Source organism: Brassica rapa, chromosome A06 (genome assembly GCF_000309985.2).
Source record: "Brassica rapa cultivar Chiifu-401-42 chromosome A06, CAAS_Brap_v3.01, whole genome shotgun sequence".
NCBI lineage: Eukaryota > Viridiplantae > Streptophyta > Magnoliopsida > Brassicales > Brassicaceae > Brassica > Brassica rapa.
The window spans coordinates 21,646,636-21,669,145 of NC_024800.2; the positions used below are offsets into that span (position 1 = coordinate 21,646,636).

The 22,510-nt window shown below is 34.1% G+C and overlaps 4 protein-coding genes across 10 annotated transcripts; 2 read left to right on the forward strand and 2 right to left on the reverse strand.

Annotated features, from left to right (window-relative positions):
• Positions 1-49: 49 nt before the first annotated feature.
• LOC103874269 (putative septum site-determining protein minD homolog, chloroplastic) lies at positions 50-1,364 on the forward strand. Its single transcript, XM_009152682.3, has one exon. It carries the CDS (start codon positions 105-107, stop codon positions 1,086-1,088), a length of 984 nt encoding a protein of 327 aa, XP_009150930.1. The 5' UTR covers positions 50-104; the 3' UTR covers positions 1,089-1,364.
• Positions 1,365-2,063: 699 nt separating this feature from the next.
• On the reverse strand, positions 2,064-8,067 carry LOC103874270 (S-type anion channel SLAH3). The gene is made up of 6 exons (XM_009152684.2): positions 6,663-8,067; positions 4,571-4,774; positions 3,916-4,461; positions 2,886-3,656; positions 2,768-2,799; positions 2,064-2,692 (listed from the first exon to the last, which is right to left on the reverse strand). The coding sequence occupies exons 2-6, from the start codon at positions 4,742-4,744 to the stop codon at positions 2,305-2,307; spliced, it is 1,911 nt and encodes a 636-aa protein (XP_009150932.1). The 5' UTR covers positions 4,745-4,774; positions 6,663-8,067; the 3' UTR covers positions 2,064-2,304.
• A 4,019-nt stretch (positions 8,068-12,086) lies between these two features.
• LOC103874271 lies at positions 12,087-14,270 on the forward strand. 7 transcript variants are annotated; one of them, XR_004448569.1, is made up of 7 exons: positions 12,099-12,480; positions 12,604-12,702; positions 12,808-12,921; positions 13,096-13,127; positions 13,292-13,402; positions 13,613-13,721; positions 13,801-14,270. XR_004448569.1 is itself a non-coding variant. In XM_033273307.1 (6 exons), the coding sequence occupies exons 2-6, from the start codon at positions 12,651-12,653 to the stop codon at positions 13,664-13,666; spliced, it is 342 nt and encodes a 113-aa protein (XP_033129198.1). In that variant the 5' UTR covers positions 12,087-12,480; positions 12,604-12,650; the 3' UTR covers positions 13,667-14,270. The 7 variants fall into 7 exon arrangements, 2 of the variants coding, with proteins under 2 accessions (XP_033129198.1, XP_033129197.1); XR_634163.3 differs by having other exon boundaries at positions 12,102-12,480; positions 13,216-13,402; XR_004448570.1 differs by having other exon boundaries at positions 12,102-12,480; positions 13,358-13,402.
• Positions 14,271-16,262: 1,992 nt separating this feature from the next.
• LOC103874803 (putative F-box/kelch-repeat protein At5g24040) lies at positions 16,263-21,809 on the reverse strand. The gene is made up of 2 exons (XM_033273305.1): positions 21,238-21,809; positions 16,263-20,667 (listed from the first exon to the last, which is right to left on the reverse strand). The coding sequence occupies exons 1-2, from the start codon at positions 21,493-21,495 to the stop codon at positions 20,275-20,277; spliced, it is 651 nt and encodes a 216-aa protein (XP_033129196.1). The 5' UTR covers positions 21,496-21,809; the 3' UTR covers positions 16,263-20,274.
• Positions 21,810-22,510: the final 701 nt, after the last annotated feature.

Genomic DNA, 22,510 nt, shown 5'->3' on the forward strand with positions numbered 1-22,510 from the left:
TTAAACCGGTATACGATTAAGAAATTATAAACCGGAATCTGAAATGTTATAGATAAAACAGTAAAGCCCTTGGGTCTCTCTCTGAAGAAGAGCACCACTATCAAATGGCGTCTCTGCGCGTGTTCTCCACGACGAGCCATCAACCTCCGCTTCTTCCATCGTCACTCTCTTCAAATCCCCTATCAACCTCACCACGATTCGTCAAAAGCCCTAGCAGACGAACTCCAATTCGATCCGTTCTCCAATTCAATCGCAAACCCCAGCTCGCCGGAGAAACGCCGCGCATCGTCGTCATCACCTCCGGAAAAGGCGGCGTCGGAAAGACAACCACCACCGCAAACGTCGGACTCTCCCTCGCGCGCTACGGCTTCTCGGTCGTCGCAATCGACGCGGACCTCGGCCTCCGCAACCTCGATCTCCTCCTAGGGCTAGAGAATCGCGTCAACTACACCGTCGTCGAGGTCCTCAACGGAGACTGCCGCCTCGATCAAGCTCTCGTGCGCGACAAGCGCTGGTCCAACTTCGAACTGCTATGCATCTCGAAACCTAGGTCGAAGCTCCCGATGGGATTCGGCGGGAAAGCGCTCGAGTGGCTCGTCGACGCCCTTAAAACGAGGCCGGAAGGCTCCCCGGACTTCATAATCATCGATTGCCCCGCCGGAATCGACGCCGGGTTCATAACCGCCATCACTCCGGCGAACGAGGCGGTTCTTGTGACGACTCCTGATATAACGGCGCTTAGGGACGCGGATAGGGTCACGGGGCTGCTTGAGTGCGACGGGATTAGGGATATAAAGATGATTGTGAATAGAGTGAGGACTGATATGATCAGAGGGGAAGATATGATGTCTGTGTTGGATGTGCAGGAGATGCTTGGTTTGTCGCTGCTCGGCGCGATTCCTGAAGACTCTGAGGTGATCAGGAGCACGAACCGCGGGTTTCCGCTTGTTTTGAATAAGCCTCCGACGCTTGCGGGGTTGGCGTTTGAGCAGGCGGCGTGGAGGCTCGTGGAGCAGGATAGTATGAAGGCTGTTATGGTGGAGGAGGAGCCTAAGAAACGTGGCTTCTTCTCTTTCTTTGGTGGTTGAGTGGAACCGAACTGGAACTGGAACTGAACTGAATTGAACTTCCTCGGGTATGTCTGCATCAAAAGCTTTTGTACAGGAACTAGATTTTTTTTTGGAAGGTTTGTCTGTTTTGTCTGAGAATTAAGATTCGTTCCTAGGACAATTGGAGTTCTACTGTTAGTTTGTTGCTGAGTTCAAGCTTTGATTCTATGGCTTATCTTTTCTTGATGTTCTTGAGTTATGTATCTCTTTATGTAAAACTGAGATTTTCCAATATATCTCGAGTTCTTATGTCAATTGAGCTATGAGAACTAAATAGGTTAGCTGATCTGATCTGAAATTTTCACCACTATGCTAATGCATTAGTTCATTTGGTTTGAGTAGTAGTTCTACAATTTTTGTTTGGGTGTTAACTTTGATAGTAAGGTATCCATTAAGTTCTTGAAATTGACATGCTAGTGCAAAACTGAATCTTTTAGAGCATCTCCAACCCATCTCTATAATAGAGATTTCTAAAATAGAGGAAAAAATAGAGATGATGTTTTTGCTCATGTTCCTCTATAATAGAGGAATGCTATATTTGCTTCTATAAATAGAGGAATGCTATTTTTTCCTCTAAATATAGAGGAAAAAAATAGCATTCCTCTATTTATAGAGGCAAATATAGCATTCATCTATTATAGAGGAACACATTGGAGCAAAAACACTAACTTTATTTTTTCTTTTATTTTAGAGATCTCTATTATAGAGATAGGTTAGAGATGGTCTTATACTGCACTTCTTAGATACTGCACTTCTTCGATAGTGTGCACATCTTTCTTGCGGAAATTACATTATAAATGCTGATTCTGTTGATTTACCATGGATCCAAGATTCCCTTTATTGAACACCTGGTCTTACTCTGCTTTCAATGTCTTTGGTCTCTTTAGAGTTTTATCTGTCGAACTGAACCAAAGTGAATAGAACTGCTGATACTATTTTATGATGCTGCTGATGTAATGATAAACCCTCAAAAATATTTTATTTATTGAAACAAAACAAGTTTACATACAGTATTCTCATAACCGCTTTCACTGGTTTACTGCTGGTTCACACATGCTCATTAGAACCATAGCAACCAACAGTTACGTTACTAGGTTCCTCACTTGTGTCAGAGACACTGACAACAACTCAAAACCAAAACTTGGATACGATGACTCGATTAAACCAGGGGTTATGAAAACTGTTTATGTTTTTTTTAAGCCGAATCGTTCTCTTGAATTTTTCCATTCCCAGCTTCTAGATCATTACTCTGACTGCTGTCGGAGTCTGTGAATTTCAAGAAATTCTCGATGTTCTCTGAGCTTACGTTTCTTAGTTGGTCGAGCCACCGGTGGTGGCTAGTCTGTTTGCGTCTCGGGCGGTTGCTGATGGCTATGGCGTAGTCATTAGGAAAAAGATCGCCGAGGACAAAGACATGGATGATGGTAGTCACTAGCAGTGCCGAAACGACTAGTGTTGCTATAGCACAGAGGATCACACACATGACTTGAGTCATAGTGCTCCTCACTACTGTTGCGTACCTGATGGTTGCAATTGCAGCTCCGGTCATTGGAAATGTATACGCCCACCAAGACAACGAAAATCTATAAAAAGTAGAAAAAGGGTCAGAGAAAATTATACGAATTAAGAAACAAAAATTAAAAATTTATAATACTTACTTGATTCCACGAAAGAAATTAATCCGCACAGCCTATAAAAATTTTGCAAAATTTTGTATTAGTAGATATTTTTCTGACTAAGCAAAAAGTATGAACCAAACTTAGATGTGAAACGCACCAAAGAGAAGTAGAGGAAAATGGCGATGAAGTAACAAACTTTGGAGCCATAGTCAAAGGAGCCAGTGATCTTAGCCCAAGCCATGGAAGCAACACTCGGGGCCGCAACAAAAAGGAAAAAGACAGGGTGAAGATCTTTAGGCAAAGTCTCGTTGGTAGGTAGTCTTTGGTATAGTGTCACGAACAGAACCAAGTAATGAGCCATCCCAACAGCGTAGAAAAACATTGGACCTTCCCTAAGTCCCATGCTTGCACCAAGCAACGCCCCCACAAAGTTCCCGACGATTGACAGATGGTTCGTAGGGTTGGCGACCCGGGAGAGCCTGCGTTGACCACCGGACATCCATTGACCGTAAATCTTGAGCTCAAGGCAGATGAAAGGAAACATGAGGAGGTACCACAGGAACTGTGGCAGTTCTGTCATTACGGAAGGTGGGACCCCGAGGGCTAAGAAGAGTAATGAAATGAAAGGAGCGAAGAAGAAGTTGATTCTGATGGGGTGGTAGTATTCACGGCGTACGGCTTCGAAGTAGAGGATGATTTTGAGGAGGTAAATGATGGCAATGGTAAAGACTAAAGCGACTGAGATGAACCAGAGAGCTTGGTTGATCCATAGGGGCACATGGAGGAACTTGGTTGGCTCGGCAGTGGCTAGGGTTTTCCACATTATGGCTTGGCTGCTCACTCCAAGGCACATACCGAAGGTTGATATGGGGTAACGAAGAAGAAACGGCCACGTTTGTTCACTTGGTAGAACGATTTCTTCTAGAGGCTGCAACGTCCAAAAAAATAAAAAAATAATTAGAATATATGTCAGTCATGGATATATAGTCTAATGCAGGCTTGATCCCGAGCATAATCAAAATAACCGATCGCTTAAAGCACCACAATTTTAGTTGCATGTAGAACATTATGAAAAAATTATATGAAGAATAAGAGCATAAACTTTTATTTGAGCGTAGGACGTTATAATTTTTTTTTTTAAATGTCCGACCGGCACTGGTTTAGTGAAAACAAGTGTAGGTACGTACCCGGAGAGTCTCTAATTCAGGACCTTCCAAGGCATCATAGTAACGGTCCACAGGCATGGCTTCATTAGTATTTATATTCTCCTTAGGCCGGTTTGGTGTCTCCGGTTCAATAGCAGCTGGTTTTCTTGTAAACTGTCTCTCCAGTTTCCCTGACCAAGTCTTGAACGAGGTGTACCTGTGATCCTTAAGCTTATGCATCCCCGGGTTTTGATTTTGAAGTTGACCACTCTGTTGTTGATGTTGCTGATGATGATGATTGTCATGACGACGACCATCATCATCATCATTGCCGCTTCCTATGTAGAGAGATGACACTTTGGCCATCGGCTGAGAGATGAACTTGACTGACTTTCCAGTCGATACAGTGTTGTTGTTGTCGGAAGACGTTGATGTCGGATCGGATATCATGAGAATATTTGGTGAAGTTGGCATTGAAAGTGATGGTTTTCTTTGATGATTGATCTGCATCCATGGTGCAGTCTCTTTGAGATCCTCAATATAGCTACGATGAGCTTCCATTGATGATCTTGCTGCTTCTTGACCATTCTATTCACATATATATATGCAACGAAATTAGGTCGAATTTAGTTATATAATAACTTCAAAACCTAATGTTTGTGAACGTGGAATGCAATAAATAAAATAAATAATATACCAAAGTAGTCGTGGATGCATGATAAGGATGAAAGCGACTGATGAAGCGTGGAAGAGGAAGATTATTATCCTTGTAATTGTCAAAGCCAACCATTTCTTCTGTCGTGGCTGTTCTCAGTAATGTTGGCAGCTCTTCTTCTAATTCTATTTGCACACAATTTGATCTCCCCTCCATTGTTAATAATCTTTTTTAGCAAATATTCCCCTGTAAACAAAACGTCAACTATTACGTTATTTTTTAATCTACAAAAGTAATTTATCTTTTGACTTGACTTGTATCATTGATTCATTCATCAGCCAAAATGATTGATTAGTATAAAACTTATATGATTTTGAAGCATATGCGAGGGAAGACAATAACTATATAGTTCGACAAAATTCTAAATAAAATACTGGCTTTTTTTTCAAAATACTGGCCATGTTAGTGGAGGAGAAACTTCTCGCCAGTTCTTGGTCACAAGATTTTAACCTTTTTTCTCTGTTTTTCCTTAATTATTCTCTGTAACATATTTTTCTAGCGTTATCTAGAAAATGGATCTGGGTTTTAAATTTTCCAAAATGACAAGCTGATAAAAATAGAAACAGTTTTTTTCTATCAAAACAAAAGCATGATCTAACCCACTAAATCTATCTACCTAAGTTCTCCACCTATAAACAGATATTCTAACCTAAATTCTCCACCTATAGACATTCACCTAAAAATCATTATATTTAAAGGCTAGTGGTCTAGCCACTAAGGTGGTTTAATTTCTCAGCTGAATGGAATTCAACTACACTTGCCCTCGATTCGACATCACGGGCTAGAAAAAAAAAACACCATTGTTCTTTGTTTGATCCTAAATGATTCCACTTCAACTATAAATATGTGTTGGAGGCTCTTGTAAATCCTCATCAAATCAAACAACAATCATAAAAGAGAACAAATTCATAAGATTATCCTATGAATAATTATCTTAAAAACAAATTCATAAGATTATTAAATTTGTATAGGGTAATCTTTCAAATCTTATTTCAGAAAACTAATAATTTTAGAACTGTCTTAATGAGTCTACGGATTGTTTACATGGATTTTATTTTCATGAGCTAAGAAAAACATGGAAATATATGGTAGTAACAAATTTTCTACCAAAGTTGCCCAAAAATACGGTACTAAATGTAAAGAATATGTACTTTATATTATTGAGTAGGAGACTAGTATGGGACTATGGAAAGTCTTGATGCACACTCCTATCATTACGCTGCATATATTCTCACATTAATCCTGCATATACTCTCACCTAACTTGCATCATCTCTTCTGTATAAGCATTGCTCTTGTCAATAACATCATTCGATTCAATACCTCAATAACTAGGAGTCACTTACATATTTATGCAGAAATACGAGCAATTCTAGGATAGTATGAGTGATTTTCGTGATTGAGTAATCATAGAATTGATTGAGTGATCACGGTAATTAATTGTAATGATGCTCTCTACCACTAAACTACTTTTAACAAAACAAAACTCCTGCAAACAACAGAATATAAAAAAAGTGTACATTTTTAAAAGTAACGACTAATTTCTAGTCAATTGTGTGGTGACTGCTGAGCTAAGCTGTGTCCATCAAACTTATCGGGTCCACTTGAAATTTATGGTCCGACCGGCCAACAAGGCTTATGGTTATTGTAACAATAACAGCCAACAGGTAATCAATCGCTGTGAAAAAACGGTATTCATCCTACATATAACGGACTAACAAACCGTCGCATTGGCTACAGCTAATGAGTTAAAAATTAAATGTTAGCTATTGGCATATTGGGGTTTAGTCTCAGTTATTTTTTCTGGAAGCATTTTGGGTTTATGAAAGAAGAACGATGAGAAAAGGGACAAAACATGAAAATAACAATTCTAATTAACAAGATTAACAGTTCGTTATCAGAACCCTAAAAGTATATTTTCCTTGTTAATTCAGAATCTTAAGTTTTTTGTTGAACATGCATTCAGAATCCAAAGTTGCCTATGCATTTCCGTTAAAAGGATGTATTAAAACAAAAATTGAAGGAGACCTGTCAACGAGCTAAAAGAGGACAAGATAAATGAAATTAACACTAACCTGGCGATTATGAACCCCGCAACCAGAGTCACGTCGAGCTTGCTTAATTATGCCTGAAATTCTGGGGAAAATACGAGCAAAAAAGAAATGCTGCTTGAGATTTGAAATATCTATAGATCTTTTCTGTTTCTTGTGGAGATAACTATGGAGTCTTTTTGTTGGAAAAGAAGCGAAGACTAAGGAGAGAAATAAAGAAAAAGATGAGTTGGTTTGAGCGAAAACAAAACACGTCTTTGTACTCTATATATATAGGGAAGATAATATCTATGTGCACGTAAGTACAGTTACGGAAATCTATAGTGAATGTATTTGTTATATGTATAGCTGTAATACAAATTTTATAACGTGGCCGTCTTCTTGTTGATTAATAACTGGTCATGATTTACGTTATTGACAATCTTAAGTATTTTTCTTTATTATTTAGACGCATTATTCAATCTAGCTTTGGTCGTTCGGTAGTGGACCACATTATTACGAAACGAACAAAACAATTAAGCAACTTGGAAAATTTTGAAATAAATTTATGCAATTGAGTTAATATCTTATGTAATAAAAACATAAATTTTATTTCTATAAATGATTTTGATTTCCTCATATGAAACCTTAAAATGTTTTGGAAAAGGATCCGGGTGATTCAAAAAACAACATGAGGAGTACGTATAATGGATCTAGAAGATCCATGATACAAATGATAATGTATTCACAATATATATTACCATTGGTGTCATGAATGTTTTATATTATATAATCACAAGATTATCATTAGTATCATGATTCTTCTAAATATTTCTTCAAACCTTTATGGAAATCGAGTAACCAAAACTGTTGTACATTAACAAAAATTTATGTACTATAAGAATATCTGAATATATATTTTTCAATATTTCCCAAACAATATGAGGGTTTTATATGACATTATAAACATAGTGTGTATTTTTAGCTCATATGATATGCAATGGATTTTTTATGTTTGGCAAATTTAGCTTTGTAAAGTTGTACTTTTCTTTTTCATATTCACAAGGTCATATGTTTTTTTTTGTGCACCACAAGGTTATATCTTACTAGAATATGTGCATGTGTTTTCATTTTTTTCTTTTAGGTTATGATTTTCATAAGTTATTAAGTTTTCACGGGTATCATATGGTTTGCTTTGCTAACTCATAATTAGACTTGGCAAATATTAATTCATTTTATATACAAAACTGTTTTTCAGAAATCAAGTACAATAATTGTTGGGTGCATAGTTTAAACTGATGATAGAGTGACGCGTACAAATATATGAATCATTGGTTAAAACGACTAAACCCGCCGACAACACGACAACTATTATTTTGTAAAATTGCACAAAGACGTATGGAAGAGGAAGATACCAAATTGTTGTATACATACCGTGTTGTTAGGGCATCATTATTGGTGTCCCTTAAGTTGGGTCCTTAAGTGTAGGGTCCCTTAGCTTTTAACTAAAAAAGCTAAAGAGTGGCCCTTAAATAAGGGACTTGAGAGAAGTCTCTTAGCATTTTTAGTTAAAAGTTAAGGGACCCTACGTTTAAGGGCCTCAACCTGAGGGACACCAATAATGATGCCCTTAGGTACAATACTTGGCTGATTAATTTGAAGTAGGATTTTTGCTGTCACCGAACTGTTTTTGTTATATTTACTAGATTTTTTAACCGCGCTACGCGCGGATAAGATATTATATGTATTTCTCAATTCTAAAAAATAATGTATAATATTGTATTATATTATTTAAAGAATATAAAATAAGACTACATAACATAAATATATTTTTTATATTTTCTTTGTGGAAATCATTATGTTGTTTGATTGTTGTACTTAATTCACATATTTGCATAGATATTTGTGATAGATGAATAACTATATTTTTATTATCAGTAAATAATATATATTTATTATATAATATAAGAAAAATAGAATTATTTACTTTTTAACAAACTTGTCTCATGTTGGGGACTCGGTTATTGACATATCATATTCGAATGAAACATTTTTACACTTATCAATCTTCTTAACAATTAAGAAACAAATCTGAATATCAAAACAATATCTCATACGATCTCTTTGTGGAATAACTGCTCTGAATCAAATTGAATTTATGCATCAAAAATGACTGGAAATGGATGTGCATATGTGTTATCTAAGTCAGCTTTACAAAAAACTATTTATAGTTCATATATCATTTATGTCCATCCTATTTTTTTGTCCATAATTTCTTAAACATCTTGAAATAAGTAATGCTAATTAATAATAAACTTTTTGCTCACAAAATAAAAATCAAATTTGTCTAACTGATATATGTATTTCTCAATTCTAAAAAAATAATGTATAATATTGTATTACATTATTTAAAGAATATAAAATATGACTACATAACATAAATATATTTTTTAAATTTTTTTTGTGGAAATCATTATGTTGTTTGATTGTTGTACTTGATTCACATATTTGCATAGATATTTGTGATAGATGAATAATTATATTTTTATTATCAGTAAATAATATATATTGATTATATAATATAAAAAAAATAAAATTATTTACTTTTTAAACAAACTTGTCTCATGTTGGGGACTCGGTTATAGACATATCATATTCGAAGGAGACATTTTTACAGTTATCAATCTTCTTAACATTGAAAAAACAAATCTACATATCAAAACAATATCTCATACGATCTATTTGTGGAATAAATACTCTGAAGAAATTGAATTTAGGCATCAAAAAGGACTGGAAATGGATGTGCAGATATGTTATCTAAGTCTGCTTCACAAAGTACTATTCATAGTTCATATATCATTAATGTCCATCCTATTTTTTTGTCCACTATTTCTTAAACATCTTGAAATAACTGATGCTAATTAATAATAAACTTTTTGCTGAAAAAAAAAATCAAATTTGTCTAATTATCGCTTAAATATTTTATTAGTATGGTCTAAGAAGCTTTTAAGTGATATCATAGTTTAATTTATTAGTTTTTTTTGTTAATTTTTAGAGGTTTTTGTATTTAAGATTTTTGTCCATATTAAGCTTCTATTTCTTTCACAAAAATTATATATATATATATATATATATATATATATCATAAAAATTACCATCAAATCAGTTTTACTTATTTATTATTTTGTTTTAACGAAAATACACTTTTTAAATAATTTAAAATAAAATTATATATTAATTTGCTGTATTTTAAGAATTTCATTGATTTAATTAATTTGCTTTGGTGGATAACTTAAAAAGTTTTCATATGAATCGGGGAAAGCAAGCTTATGTTGTTATATTATATTTATTTTGTGTATATAGAATCTATATATAATGCTAGTGTGATAAAGAAAGAACATTATTTTTTTGTAACTTCAAAAAGATACATTATTACAATTTGAAATGAATCAAAATTGAATAAAATGGTAATTAAATATTTGTAAATCTAATTGTTTAGTTGGATTCTCATGAAAAAAAATCGATTTGTTAAACAAATGTTTCAAAAAATTTTGTGGTATTGTTTTGTCTATAAATTATAAAATTTATTGAATTAATATATTTAATTATTGCATCCTTAAATAATATTTTATTAAGACATTAGAAAAATATGTTTTGAGTTGTTTTGTCAAATTGTACAAAATTCTATGCTTTTTCATATTTGTAACTTCAAAAAGATACATTATGACAATTTGAAATTAATCAAAATTGAATAAAATGGTAATTAAATATTTGTAAATCTAATTTTTTTTTTTATCTTGTTTAGTTGGATTCTCATGAAAAAAAATCGATAGGTTAAACAAATATTTCAAAATTTGTTGTGTTATTGTTTTGTCTATAAATTACAAAATTTATTGAATTAATATATTTAATTATTGCACCCTTAAATAATATTTTATTAAGACATTAGAGAAGTATGTTTTGAGTTGTTTTGTCAAAATTTTACAAAAATCTATGTTTTTTCATATTTGTCACGAAAATTTATATGTTAAACTTACTTTTACAAAATTCTTAACTTTGTCACGAAAACAAAAATCTATGCTTTTTCATATTTGTCAACGTTCTCACACTTTCTAAGAATATATTAGCTTAGTCACTTACTTATTTTTTTTTTACAAAACAAAGTATCGGAGTCTTGAAAGTTGAATTCATATTATTGTAAATGTACATAAGAGTTTGTGATTATATACTTAGTGGTTCTTGTATATGTGTCCAAGAAAGTTTCAATGGCTTAGTGGTAACTGTCCTATATATATATCATACTAACCCGGGTTCGATTCTCATCTTCGCATTGTTTTTTTATTTTTTACGAAAAATAAATGAGATGACATGGCAATTTTGGGTTCTCTGATTGGTTGATTTTTCTATCCTATGTGGACACCCTCTCCATGGCTTATATCCCCCTTTTAGTATAGTATATTCTTAAATTTGTCACGAAAACAAAAATCTATGCTTTTTCATATTTGTCAACGTTCTCACACTTTCTAAGAATATATTAGCTTAGTCACTTACTTATTTTTTTTTTACAAAACAAAGTATCAGAGTCTTGAAAGTTGAATTCATATTATTGTAAATGTACATAAGAGTTTGTGATTATATACTTAGTGGTTCTTGTATATGTGTCCAAGAAAGTTTCAATGGCTTAGTGGTAACTGTCCTATATATATATCATACTAACCCTGGTTCGATTCTCACATTCGCATTGTTTTTTTATTTTTTACGAAAAATAAATGAGATGACATGGCAATTTCGGGTTCTCTGATTGGTTGATTTTTCTATCCTATGTGGACACCCTCTCCATGACTTATATCCCCCTTTTAGTATAGTATAGATATTTGTCCCAATGATAAGTTCATGATTTAGTAATTAAATATTAATACTTTTTGGTTCCAATCTACATGCGCTGTACATGAGTTTTGTCTTTAGAGCGGACAAAACTTATGTTTGACTAACAGCATGTTAATAATGCTAAGATAAAACTCAACGAGTTACAATAATAATAATAAATCAGTCGCCGGCAAACGTTAAATTATACTCCAATTTAAGTTTTCATATATTAAAATATTTTATCATTTAAAGGTTAGTCTACTAGGTTGATGTAACTTATGAAACTGACCAAACCATTAATCGATGCTTAAAATTTTGTTTGTCTATTAGAGCATAATAGTAAACGTGTAAGTTTTTTTTTTTTTAGAAAGAAAGATTATAAGTTCTTTAAAGTTAAATGTGTATAATCTAAAATAATGTTAAGTGATCCATACGCAGAATAATATTAGAAGGACAAGAAACGTTGATTTGAGTTATCCTCAACCTTTTGAGGATGGAGATGGCAAACTGACTATCTATATATATATAAATATGTTTCTCTCCTGTGAGAGAGACACGTCATCAAATAGAGAGATGAAAGAGCAACACGTGTCTCTTAATTATTGAGTTTCCCTTGCTTTCGTTTAATTTGCTTAAAAGTGGGGTTTACGGTTTTATTTATGGGCTTCTTTCTTATTTTCTTGGGCTGTTAAAAAAACAACGTACGCCTCTTGCATTCATCTTCTTCAAGAATGGGGATGTCGACATCTAGGGTTCATCGTTCTGCGATCTCTGTCTAGCTCAAGCAACAATGGTGTCCTCGAGAGGGTTCTTCATGATGAATCTATGAATCGAAACCGTTTCGTCTTAGATTCATCTCGTACAAACCGTTATGGAATGCATTGATTCATCGTCATTAACTACCGTCTTAACTCCTTTGACCCAATCCAAACAAGATTCCTCATTCAATTCATCTTCCCTCATCACAAGGCGGCGGTGGCTCTATAGCTATAAAAAGGTTAGCTTTCATCCCATAAACATCACTTTCAGAAATCCCGTAACTCTTTCTTCCTCCTTTCACTACTTTTTTTAAACTCAAACCAGAGATTCAAATCCCTTTTGTTTTTGACCATGATTTAAGGTTCTGTTAACGCACACTGGCTCAACACCTTCAAACAGGAAGGCTCGATGTACTCTGTTACTGGGTTCAACGTTACACGTAGCAACCAAAAATTCAAAGGTCAGCCTCATTCTCATATCCAAAAGTTTCTTTATTGGCGTCTGTTCTTACATTAATTAAAAGAATAAAACTTTTAACATCAGTCCAAACAATATACATGTACAGGGATGTATCGGGTTGGCTTCGTGTGTTCAATGAATTGGCTACTGCATTTCTTGAAAATTACAGAGCTAGGGCCTAGACCCAAAGGTTATTGTGTCAGCCCAAAAATTGTTGGAGGTAGTTATACTTATGTTGTTTGATTGCTGGTTTTTCAGAGAATTGCTTATATGTTTTTATTTATTTAATTACATATCAAACAATCTCTACAACTCTCTGTAACTGATATACAATTCATATGCATGTTGGTTATTCCCGAACGCAACTTCTCGCACCTATCTCTACTTTGACAAGGTGGCAGCAGCTGGCAACAATTATTTTCGGAGGTATGTATACTTCCATAATACATTCTGCAGTTTATATGCTACATTAGATTATTAAACACCAGATCATAACCTGAACTCGACACCACAGTGCTTTAGGTTGGAGTCTAATGCCGGCATAAACCCAATAACTGCTCTGTCTGTTTTTTTTTTAATTTCTGGGACAGTCATTACTTCCCATTTCTTCAGCCCTATGCTTAATTTCTCTCACCTTTTCTGAAATCAAGTTGCAGCACTTTTACAATGAACTTGTGGAGTACAAGCTCATTCTTGACAAGGTAATATGTTATCATTTTACTCAGTCTTTGTAGTGCTTCCCCTTATTATTACACAGAGAGTCCTGAATTGGTTTGTAACTAATTTTACAGCTTTGTGGTTCTGTAAAATATACTATTATAGATGATCTTTGGTTAACACAATTAATGACTGTTATCCTAAATTCTTGGTATGTTTCTCATGCATTCATGTCTCTGTTGTGTGTCCTTTAGGCTGGTGATTTTTTGCTTCAGCCAGAAGTCTTACCGCTCAACAGAGTGAGATAGAATCACAACAAGTGGGTGAAGAGTAAGACGCACTCGAGGCTTTTTGCTGCAGGAAGTACGAAATCTGCGACTGTTTTACTTCTTCAAGTTGTGTTTTCCACAAATAGCTTTACAAACTGCCATTTTTTTAACAGGAGCAGTCTGTTGGTCCAACAAAGCAAGTAAAGCTTGGATTCCTCATCGGGCTGGTGCCACGCGAAAGTCTATGGTGTTAGAGAGGATCCTATTTTGCGCAGCTAGGAGCAACATCTTTATACGAAGTCGACAATGTATCATTGAGGAGTTCGTTGTTGATCCCAACTCTGTGGAGAAGGCTAGCTTCTTATTTTCCACACAGCTTCTCCTAGACATTAAAAGTGCGGCATTTTTCTATGCAGGAATTTGAATGCTTTCTTAACGTATATTTGTTCCCTCATAGGCTCATGCAATTTAGAGTCTAAATTCCATATGTAGTTTCTACGTTCTCATATGCATATGCTTATATTTGACATTTTTTCTATTTCTGTTGTTTTATTTCTGTTCTGGTGATCTACCTAGCCAATAATTATTTGACATGGAATGTTGATTTTTGCTGAAAAAAATATATTTATTCTGTTTTTCTCTACTAGAGATTGATTTATGTTCTAAAATAATGCTAAGGCAAAGAAAAATGTATTTTATTTTGGGGAAAGAGCATAAAGTTGTTTTAGAAAAAGATATTCAAAGCTTTTGGGGACAATGACTATTATTTCAGTGATCTTGGCAGATGACCTCAGATGATGATTGAAGTATATATAATCTCTTGATATGTGACTGATGATTTCTATGTATTTTTTTTTATCTGTAGAACTATTAGTTTTGTCACGAGTTACAAATGATAACCATATGAAGCTGCAATCAGTTCTTTTGAACAATAACCAACGACAAACATATCATTTATGAATATCCTATCTCAACCAAATGCAATCCTCTACAGCCCAAACTATTCATATAAATGTTAATCATAACACTCACAAATCCATTCTTCCGAGCCCAAAATATACAGCAAACCACATTTAACAAATAAATTTGTTTATTTTTTATCACTGGAATTTTACTTTGATTAGCTTTGCATTATTACCTTCTTCTCATTCAGTATAACATTCTATTTTTAATAAGAGTAGAAATGCAAGTTCAAATAATCACCACTTTAACTCCAATAACATGTCAAAAGACTATGATTCCAACATAAAAAATAAATAATCTTATAACATATAAAAAAATTATCCACAATCCAATTCTTCTGAACCTAAATATTACGTACCATAAATAACACATCAAATATGGAATCAAATATTTGTAAAAAGAAATAACATGAAGACCATTTGAGGTCGTTACGGCATATCAGTGTATATAACCTTTTAATATAAAAGAAAATATTGTAAACAAGCAAAATATATTTTATCACATGTAATTTTTTCTCACCTAAAACGTTTTAAAAGACATTATACACATTTCTTATGAATGTAAACCTAAAATACAAACTACAAAATCATAAAAATTATAATAATCTAGATTCCCGCCCGTAGGGCGGACCGACCCTAGTAAATAATAATAAGATGTCCACAGAGAGATAAGTAAATGAAAATGAGAGTATAAGAACTAATAAAGAGTTAAAATTATGGAATTTAAAAAGGGAAACAATTAGGACATTACAAAAACTATAATTAATGTTCTAATCGTTTTTCATCAAACGATTCTTTAGTTTTGGTGAATTTCTTAACAGTATATTTTATGCTGAATAGTTATTTCCGATATTTTTTAGCAGGGTCAGATTTCGAATATGGTTTTCGTATGAATGTGAGACTAAAAATTCTGGTTTTCTCAAAAAAAAAAAAAATTTCTGGTAGGATGGATGATGATGCAAGCAGACAAAAGTAGATAAAGATATTTACAGGGAGATCATTTATTCTACCTTCCTACCAATTTGCAAACGAGTGAACGACAAAAATTGGGGAAAGTTAAATAAAATTTGATTAAATATGGAGCTATGATTTGATAGGCTATGGCCTTATGGTCCTATGTACCCATATGACTTGATAACTGCTGTTTCTTTAATTGTCAATTTTGCCTTGGAGCTTGGAGTCGTTGTCGTAAGCAAGTTGGCATCTTCTACTTTCCCGCCAATTATAGTAACAAAATCGTGAAAGTTATATAATCTTCTTACTACTAGAAAACATGAATTATGGAGGATAGAAATGCAGAAATTACAAAAATAAAATGAAAAAGAAGCAGACATTTTACCTATATATACTAGTGTTACTCCGGTGCCTGTGTTAAGCACGGCTCAAATCTCCTATATTTTTAATTATTTTGTCCTAATTTTAAGTTTAACTAATTAGTATTTTTACACATAAAGAACCATCCATATGTAATATTGAAGCAAATCTGCTGAAACGGTTTTGCAGAATATTTGATATTCTAAAAATGTAGAGGTTCATATATAAGTCTGTAAGCATTTTATGTTATCGTAGTTGAGATATATACACACATAAAATAGTTAAAAGAACTGTATTTGATCCATTCGATTTTTATGTACATCTCTTGAAAATATAATTTTCATACAGTATTGTTTTTATTATTTTGAATATATTACTATAAGTAATCTGAAAAAAAAAATTCTGAAAAATTATGACATAGAAAAAAATCATTTATTAAAAATAAGATACATATTTTGATGATAGCAGGGATTGAGATATTTCTTCACTATTTTTCTATGGTGTTCATCATCATCTAAGCTCCACAATCCCGAAATATTTTTAATGGTTGCAAGTATTCTCCTTCTTTTATCTCTATTTTATTTCTCGTTAAATATTGACACACCTTTTTCACTATTTTATAGTCATCTTTGATCTAGTTATTGTTACAAATAATGCTATTTTTTTTTTGTCAACGTTACAAATAATGCTTTCAAATCGCAAATTCACCTATAGCGATTAGATTTCCAGTCACACAATTAAATTTAAAGTAGAGTTTATAGCTTCTGTGTTAAAACAATGTTTTCGATATTTGATGCAGACTTTGGATTTCAAGAGTACAAAAAATCTATCACTATAACTAAAATCACTGAATTAAAGTACAACCAAAGTTTTCCTAATGTTAACATGAGAACAAATTTGTGTAATTAAAATATTTATACAACTAAACATATCAATATTTCAGGAGTCTACAACCTATTTTTAGAAAATAAACTACTATTTACCCAAATACTCATCAACTTCATACGAAACTTAATTTTAGAAATCATAGTGTGTGTACCTTTTTACCCACACATCCGAGAGACCAGTACTCTAATTTTCCATTCTTTTGAGTTGGCATGATATTCCAGTGGCATCTTCAACCTATAGCAGAAATACAGAAATGATTATGTATTAGAGGATAAGAAAAGAATTATTCTAAGAAATTGATAGAAAAGCATAAACTTACAGAAGAGTTTTTTGGTTACACTAAAATTCATGTGTAGCTTCTTTATGAACTTTTTCACATTTGTTCTCTCCATTTATAGCAAAGACGTAAAAGAACGTAATTGTTGCTGCACGGTAAACGTAATTCTTCGTAAAACGTGAACTTTGTATTATTGTTGCAGAAAAACTTAAGATTGATAACAATGGAACACTTACTTTTTCCTTTTGATGATGTGGTGTAGTGTGTAGACACGATGCACCAATGCAGTGAGTGTTTGTTCTATGTAAAGCTTAGCCCTGAGTACAATTTAGAAGATTAACCTTGATCTCCATGTGTCAAAATTTAGAGTCTCACCTCTGATGATTTCGTAGATACAATTTAGAGAAGACAATAATTTAATTTATATTAGAGATGAAGAAAACAGTTTTATACAAAAAAAACAGTTTTAAAATATGTAAGTTAACGTGGAGTGGGTTTTTGAGAAAAAAATAGGAATATAGGTAGTTGAATATTTGGATTGAAAAAATATAGGAAATAAAATTATTGTTTTTAAATTCTTTTTAAATTTTTTGCCAAGTGTCAATTTTTTTTAATTATTTTCTAAACTTTTTTCACATGGCAGTATCTGATTCGCTATGCGACTTGCGCTTTAGTATATAAGGGATAATACTTCCACCTGCCTTCGAGTTGATATCAATCGTTAAAACAAATTATGATTATAGAGTAACTAGATTCTGATCCGTGCGGCTGCACATAATTATTTTTTATTTATAATTTATGTTTTAAATTAAAATTTTATGATCTGATGATATTTTATAAATTTTAGTTCGTGTCAAGATTGTATTTTTGATTTTTGGTTTGATTTTGGTTCATTTATGGGCTTTTGTTATCGGTTTAAGAAATATACTAATTGTTCAGTTATTTATGAATTTGAATTTTGTTATTTTAATTTTTGGTTTGGTTTAAATAACAATGTTAAGAACCCAATAAAAATTTGAATGTAATTTGAAAGTTATATTGTATAACTAAATAATTAGGAATGTTATTTTTTTTTAATAGGCCGTGAATAAGTCTAAATTTAAATGACAATTTTTTAAATAGATAAAAAATAGAATTCTAAATTAATAGATTAGATATAAGTTTCAAGTTGTGCAAGAAGACTTCATGAATATGATCGTTCTATTTTTCTTATCTTATAATATGTTGCCACTTGCCCACATATATGTTCATCAATTTTATGGTACAACTTCGACTGTCACGTGCTTACTTTATACGATAGCACACAATTTTATCTGATGACATATTATTCCATAGTATAGCAACAAATATAGGGAGAATTCTACGTTGTAGTTGATAAGTTTACCATTTATATATGATATAAGCAAAATGTATTAACAAAATTTAGAAAGTTAAGAATTATTAGTGAATCGCAAGTCCATGCCAAATTACCGATAGAGACATGATACAATATTACAAAGTCAAATTCAATGCCATGTCAGGAGATATCTAGTCGATCCACATAATTTCTTATACAACCATATTGTTTTAGGTGTTGAAATGTGACATGATGGCAGATGCAAATATCTTGTTCTATATATAACGTTGGAACTAAAGCCTTGCTGATTACAAGGGAATAACTTATCTTTTGTCCATAACAATATGAAATAATATATCAAAAAAGCTAGCTACTCAGCAGTGCATCTCACCGGATTCACCCCACTGCAGATAACCCTCAGCATTATCGACAGGGACATCCCCAACACAATAAGTGCGAGACGCAATAGGAGAACTCTCTTATGCAATTTTGGATTCGATGACAGTGTAACTCAAATCAACTTGTGTGTATACTTGTTTATTGAACAATACTTGGATTCACCCCTATGGTGAATGGGTAAATTCACCTCACCTTTTATAACCAACCAAATTGCCACGTAGGATTAGTTAAAAAGGCAATAAAATTAAAAAAAAATTGCTGAAAACAAAACACCAACGTTAACGCCGTCTACGAAACGAAATTCTAAAAATTTAATATCTAAACCCTAAACCTCAAATCCTAAACTTCAAATCTTAAATTATAAACCCAAATTTCTAAACCTAAAACCCAAACCTCTAAACCATAAACCCTAAATCCTAAACTCTAAACCTAAAATTCTTAATTCTAAACCCAAAACCCTAAACCATAAACCCTAAACTCTAAACCTTAAATTCTAAACCCTAAACCCAAAACTCTAAACCATAAACCCGAACCCTGATCAAGTAATGAGTTTAGGGATTAATTTAGGGTTGTGTTTTGGGTTTAGGGTTTAGGATTTAGGATTTAGGGTTAGAGTTTTGGGTTTAGGGTTTAGGATTTAGAGTTTAGGGTTAACGAAATTCTAAAAATCTAATATCTAAACCCTAAACCTCAAATCCTAAACTTCAAATCTTAAATTCTAAACCCAAATTTCTAAACCTAAAACCCAAACCTCTAAACCATAAACCCTAAATCGTAAACTCTAAACCTAAAATTCTTAATTCTAAACCCAAAACCCTAAACCATAAACCCTAAACTCTAAACCTTAAATTCTAAACCCTAAACCCAAAACTCTAAACCATAAACCCGAACCCTGATCAAGTAATGAGTTTAGGGATTAATTTAGGGTTGTGTTTTGGATTTAGGGTTTAGGATTTAGGATTTAGGGTTAGAGTTTTGGGTTTAGGGTTTAGGATTTAGAGTTTAGGGTTTAGGATTTTGGGTTTAGAATTTAGGATTTAAGGTATTGGGTTTAGGGTTTAGGATTTGGGGTTTAGGGTTTATGATTTGGGGTTTAAAGTTTAGGGTTTATATTTTAATTTTTAGAGTTTTGGGTTTTACGGACGGTTTTAATATTGGTATTGTTTTTCTGAATCATTTATTTTTTAATTTTATTACCTTTATTAATTAATCATACATAGTATTTTGGTTGGTTATAAATGGTGAGGTGAATTTAACCATTCACCATAGGGGTGAACCTAAGTATTGTTCTTGTTTATTTATTTTGCCACTATAATAGATTTTTTTCCACTATAATAGGTTTTTGTAACTCTAAACATTTTATTTATAATATTTACAGTTTAACAAAAAAAAATCAAAAGCTTAAATAGCAGCACAAGCTTTTGTTATACAAGAAAAAATAATGATATTCATGTTCATGAATGTGATAAGATCATGCGTTCGAGATAACCCAACCAGGGGGAGATGGAAACAGCTCAACATACTCGGGAATGTCTTCTACAGACCTAACGCCTTGCTCGTTGAACTCATACACGAGAATGCTTTCATGTTCATTCAAATTAGTTCCGCCCCACAGGTCCGAAAAGATTATAGAGTTGGCTCTAAACCCCTGAATCTCAGTAGCCAAGCACGAGAAGGAGCAATATTGCTCCAAGAACAGCACACGATCATCCACATCTTCCACTTGATTCCAGTCGTTTCTCTCCACGTCTAACTCTGAAACTTCGAACCATATCTTCTTCTCACGGATATTTGGTATGAAAAAATCGGCTCGTCTCTCTGTGCACATCTCTACGAGAAGGACCTTATCCCCTGAGTTTAGAAGCTGTGCGTTGAAGACATGTAACATATGAAAATAGAAGAAAATGATCAAGACCGGTCTGCGGCACAGCCGGACAGGGCCGGGCCTGACAATTTCCGGCTCAGAAGCCAACAGAAAAAGCCCATGATCTAATAAAACACAAAAAAATATTAAAAAGTACACCCAAGCATTTTAAACCCGGAACCCCAAACTGGAACCCCAAACTATACTATTCTTAGTCTTTACCAACAGAACTAGTGAGGAACTTCAGTAACAATTGGCCCCTAAATTAAATATAACTTGTCGGCCCCGAAGCCAATGCTTGATTTGCTTGGAATCATACGCCTTGCAGCCGGATGCAACATTCGCATATGCCTCCAAAATTTTAAAAGGATTAGAAACATAGGTTTGATGGTCCCTAAATTAGGAAATACATTTTTTTTCTTTAAGATCTACCCTAAAATGTTTATAACCCTCAAATTTTCAAAACAGACCATGAGTGAAATGTGCGGACTATAAAACCTTAGTTTGCAACTTTGTCTCACGAAAACTTAAAAGTCCAAGCAAGGATATAAAAGGTTTTAGTCTCCTCACCCAGCGTTTCCTTGTCTTATAAGACGGTCTAGACCGCTGAAACGTATGCAATTGTAGAGTTGGCTCTACAACTATTGTTCTGCCGGTGAGATCTATGGCGTAAAACTTGCTTTTATATGAAACTATCCCTTCAAAGGAAACGGGTTGTGTTATCTGGAGCTCAGTCCAACGCCCATCGATTGACCTATACACAGCGGGACCCTTGAATGGGAGACGCCCTAGAACCATAAACTCGTTGTTCTCTGCGTTTAAACTCATAAAGCCAATGCGTCTTTCCACTTTCCCCTCGCATGGTTCGGACCATTCGCTGTAACAAGCCACATGTTCTTGAGCTAACTCAAAGACTTGACATCTGAGCAAGTCAAATGAAAAAGTTGGATACGAATATCTATCCTCATCGGTGTTTCTTCTTAGGAACAAACTTATAACGCCCCGATCCGTCCACGGCTAATGGGCCACCCACGCCCGCTCTCTCGACCCGTGGGCCCCATCCCACCTGACGGACGGTCGTTAATTTTCCAAGGCCCGAAATCATTGTTTACTGACCCTGCAATCACCACCCGACCTTTCCCCGTGCTTTGGCCTCACTCACACGCTATCGCGAATCACTTCCCGATAGGTCACCCATCCTTCCACTACTCCAGTTCAAGCACGCTTAACTCTGGAGTTCTTTCATGATGTGCTCCGGAAAAGGTAAGTCAACTTTGGTGATATAGGTAGCCAAATCAATTCTCTTAAGCCTTTTCACATATCACAACTCGGGATGTTACAATTCACCCCCTCTCAAAGAACGCAACGTCCTCGTTGCGCCCCCGACAGGTCTCAAGATGCCTCTCAGGTCGGAACTGAGATAGCTAACCAGCTCTGATACCACTTATAACGCCCCGATCCGTCCACGGCTAATGGGCCACCCACGCCCGCTCTCTCGACCCGTGGGCCCCATCCCACCTGACGGCCGGTCGTTAATTTTCCAAGGCCCGAAATCATTGTTTACTGACCCTGCAATCACCACCCGACCTTTCCCCGTGCTTTGGCCTCACTCACACGCTATCGCGAATCACTTCCCGATAGGTCACCCATCCTTCCACTACTCCAGTTCAAGCACGCTTAACTCTGGAGTTCTTTCATGATGTGCTCCGGAAAAGGTAAGTCAACTTTGGTGATATAGGTAGCCAAATCAATTCTCTTAAGCCTTTTCACATATCACAACTCGGGATGTTACAATTCACCCCCTCTCAAAGAACGCAACGTCCTCGTTGCGCCCCCGACAGGT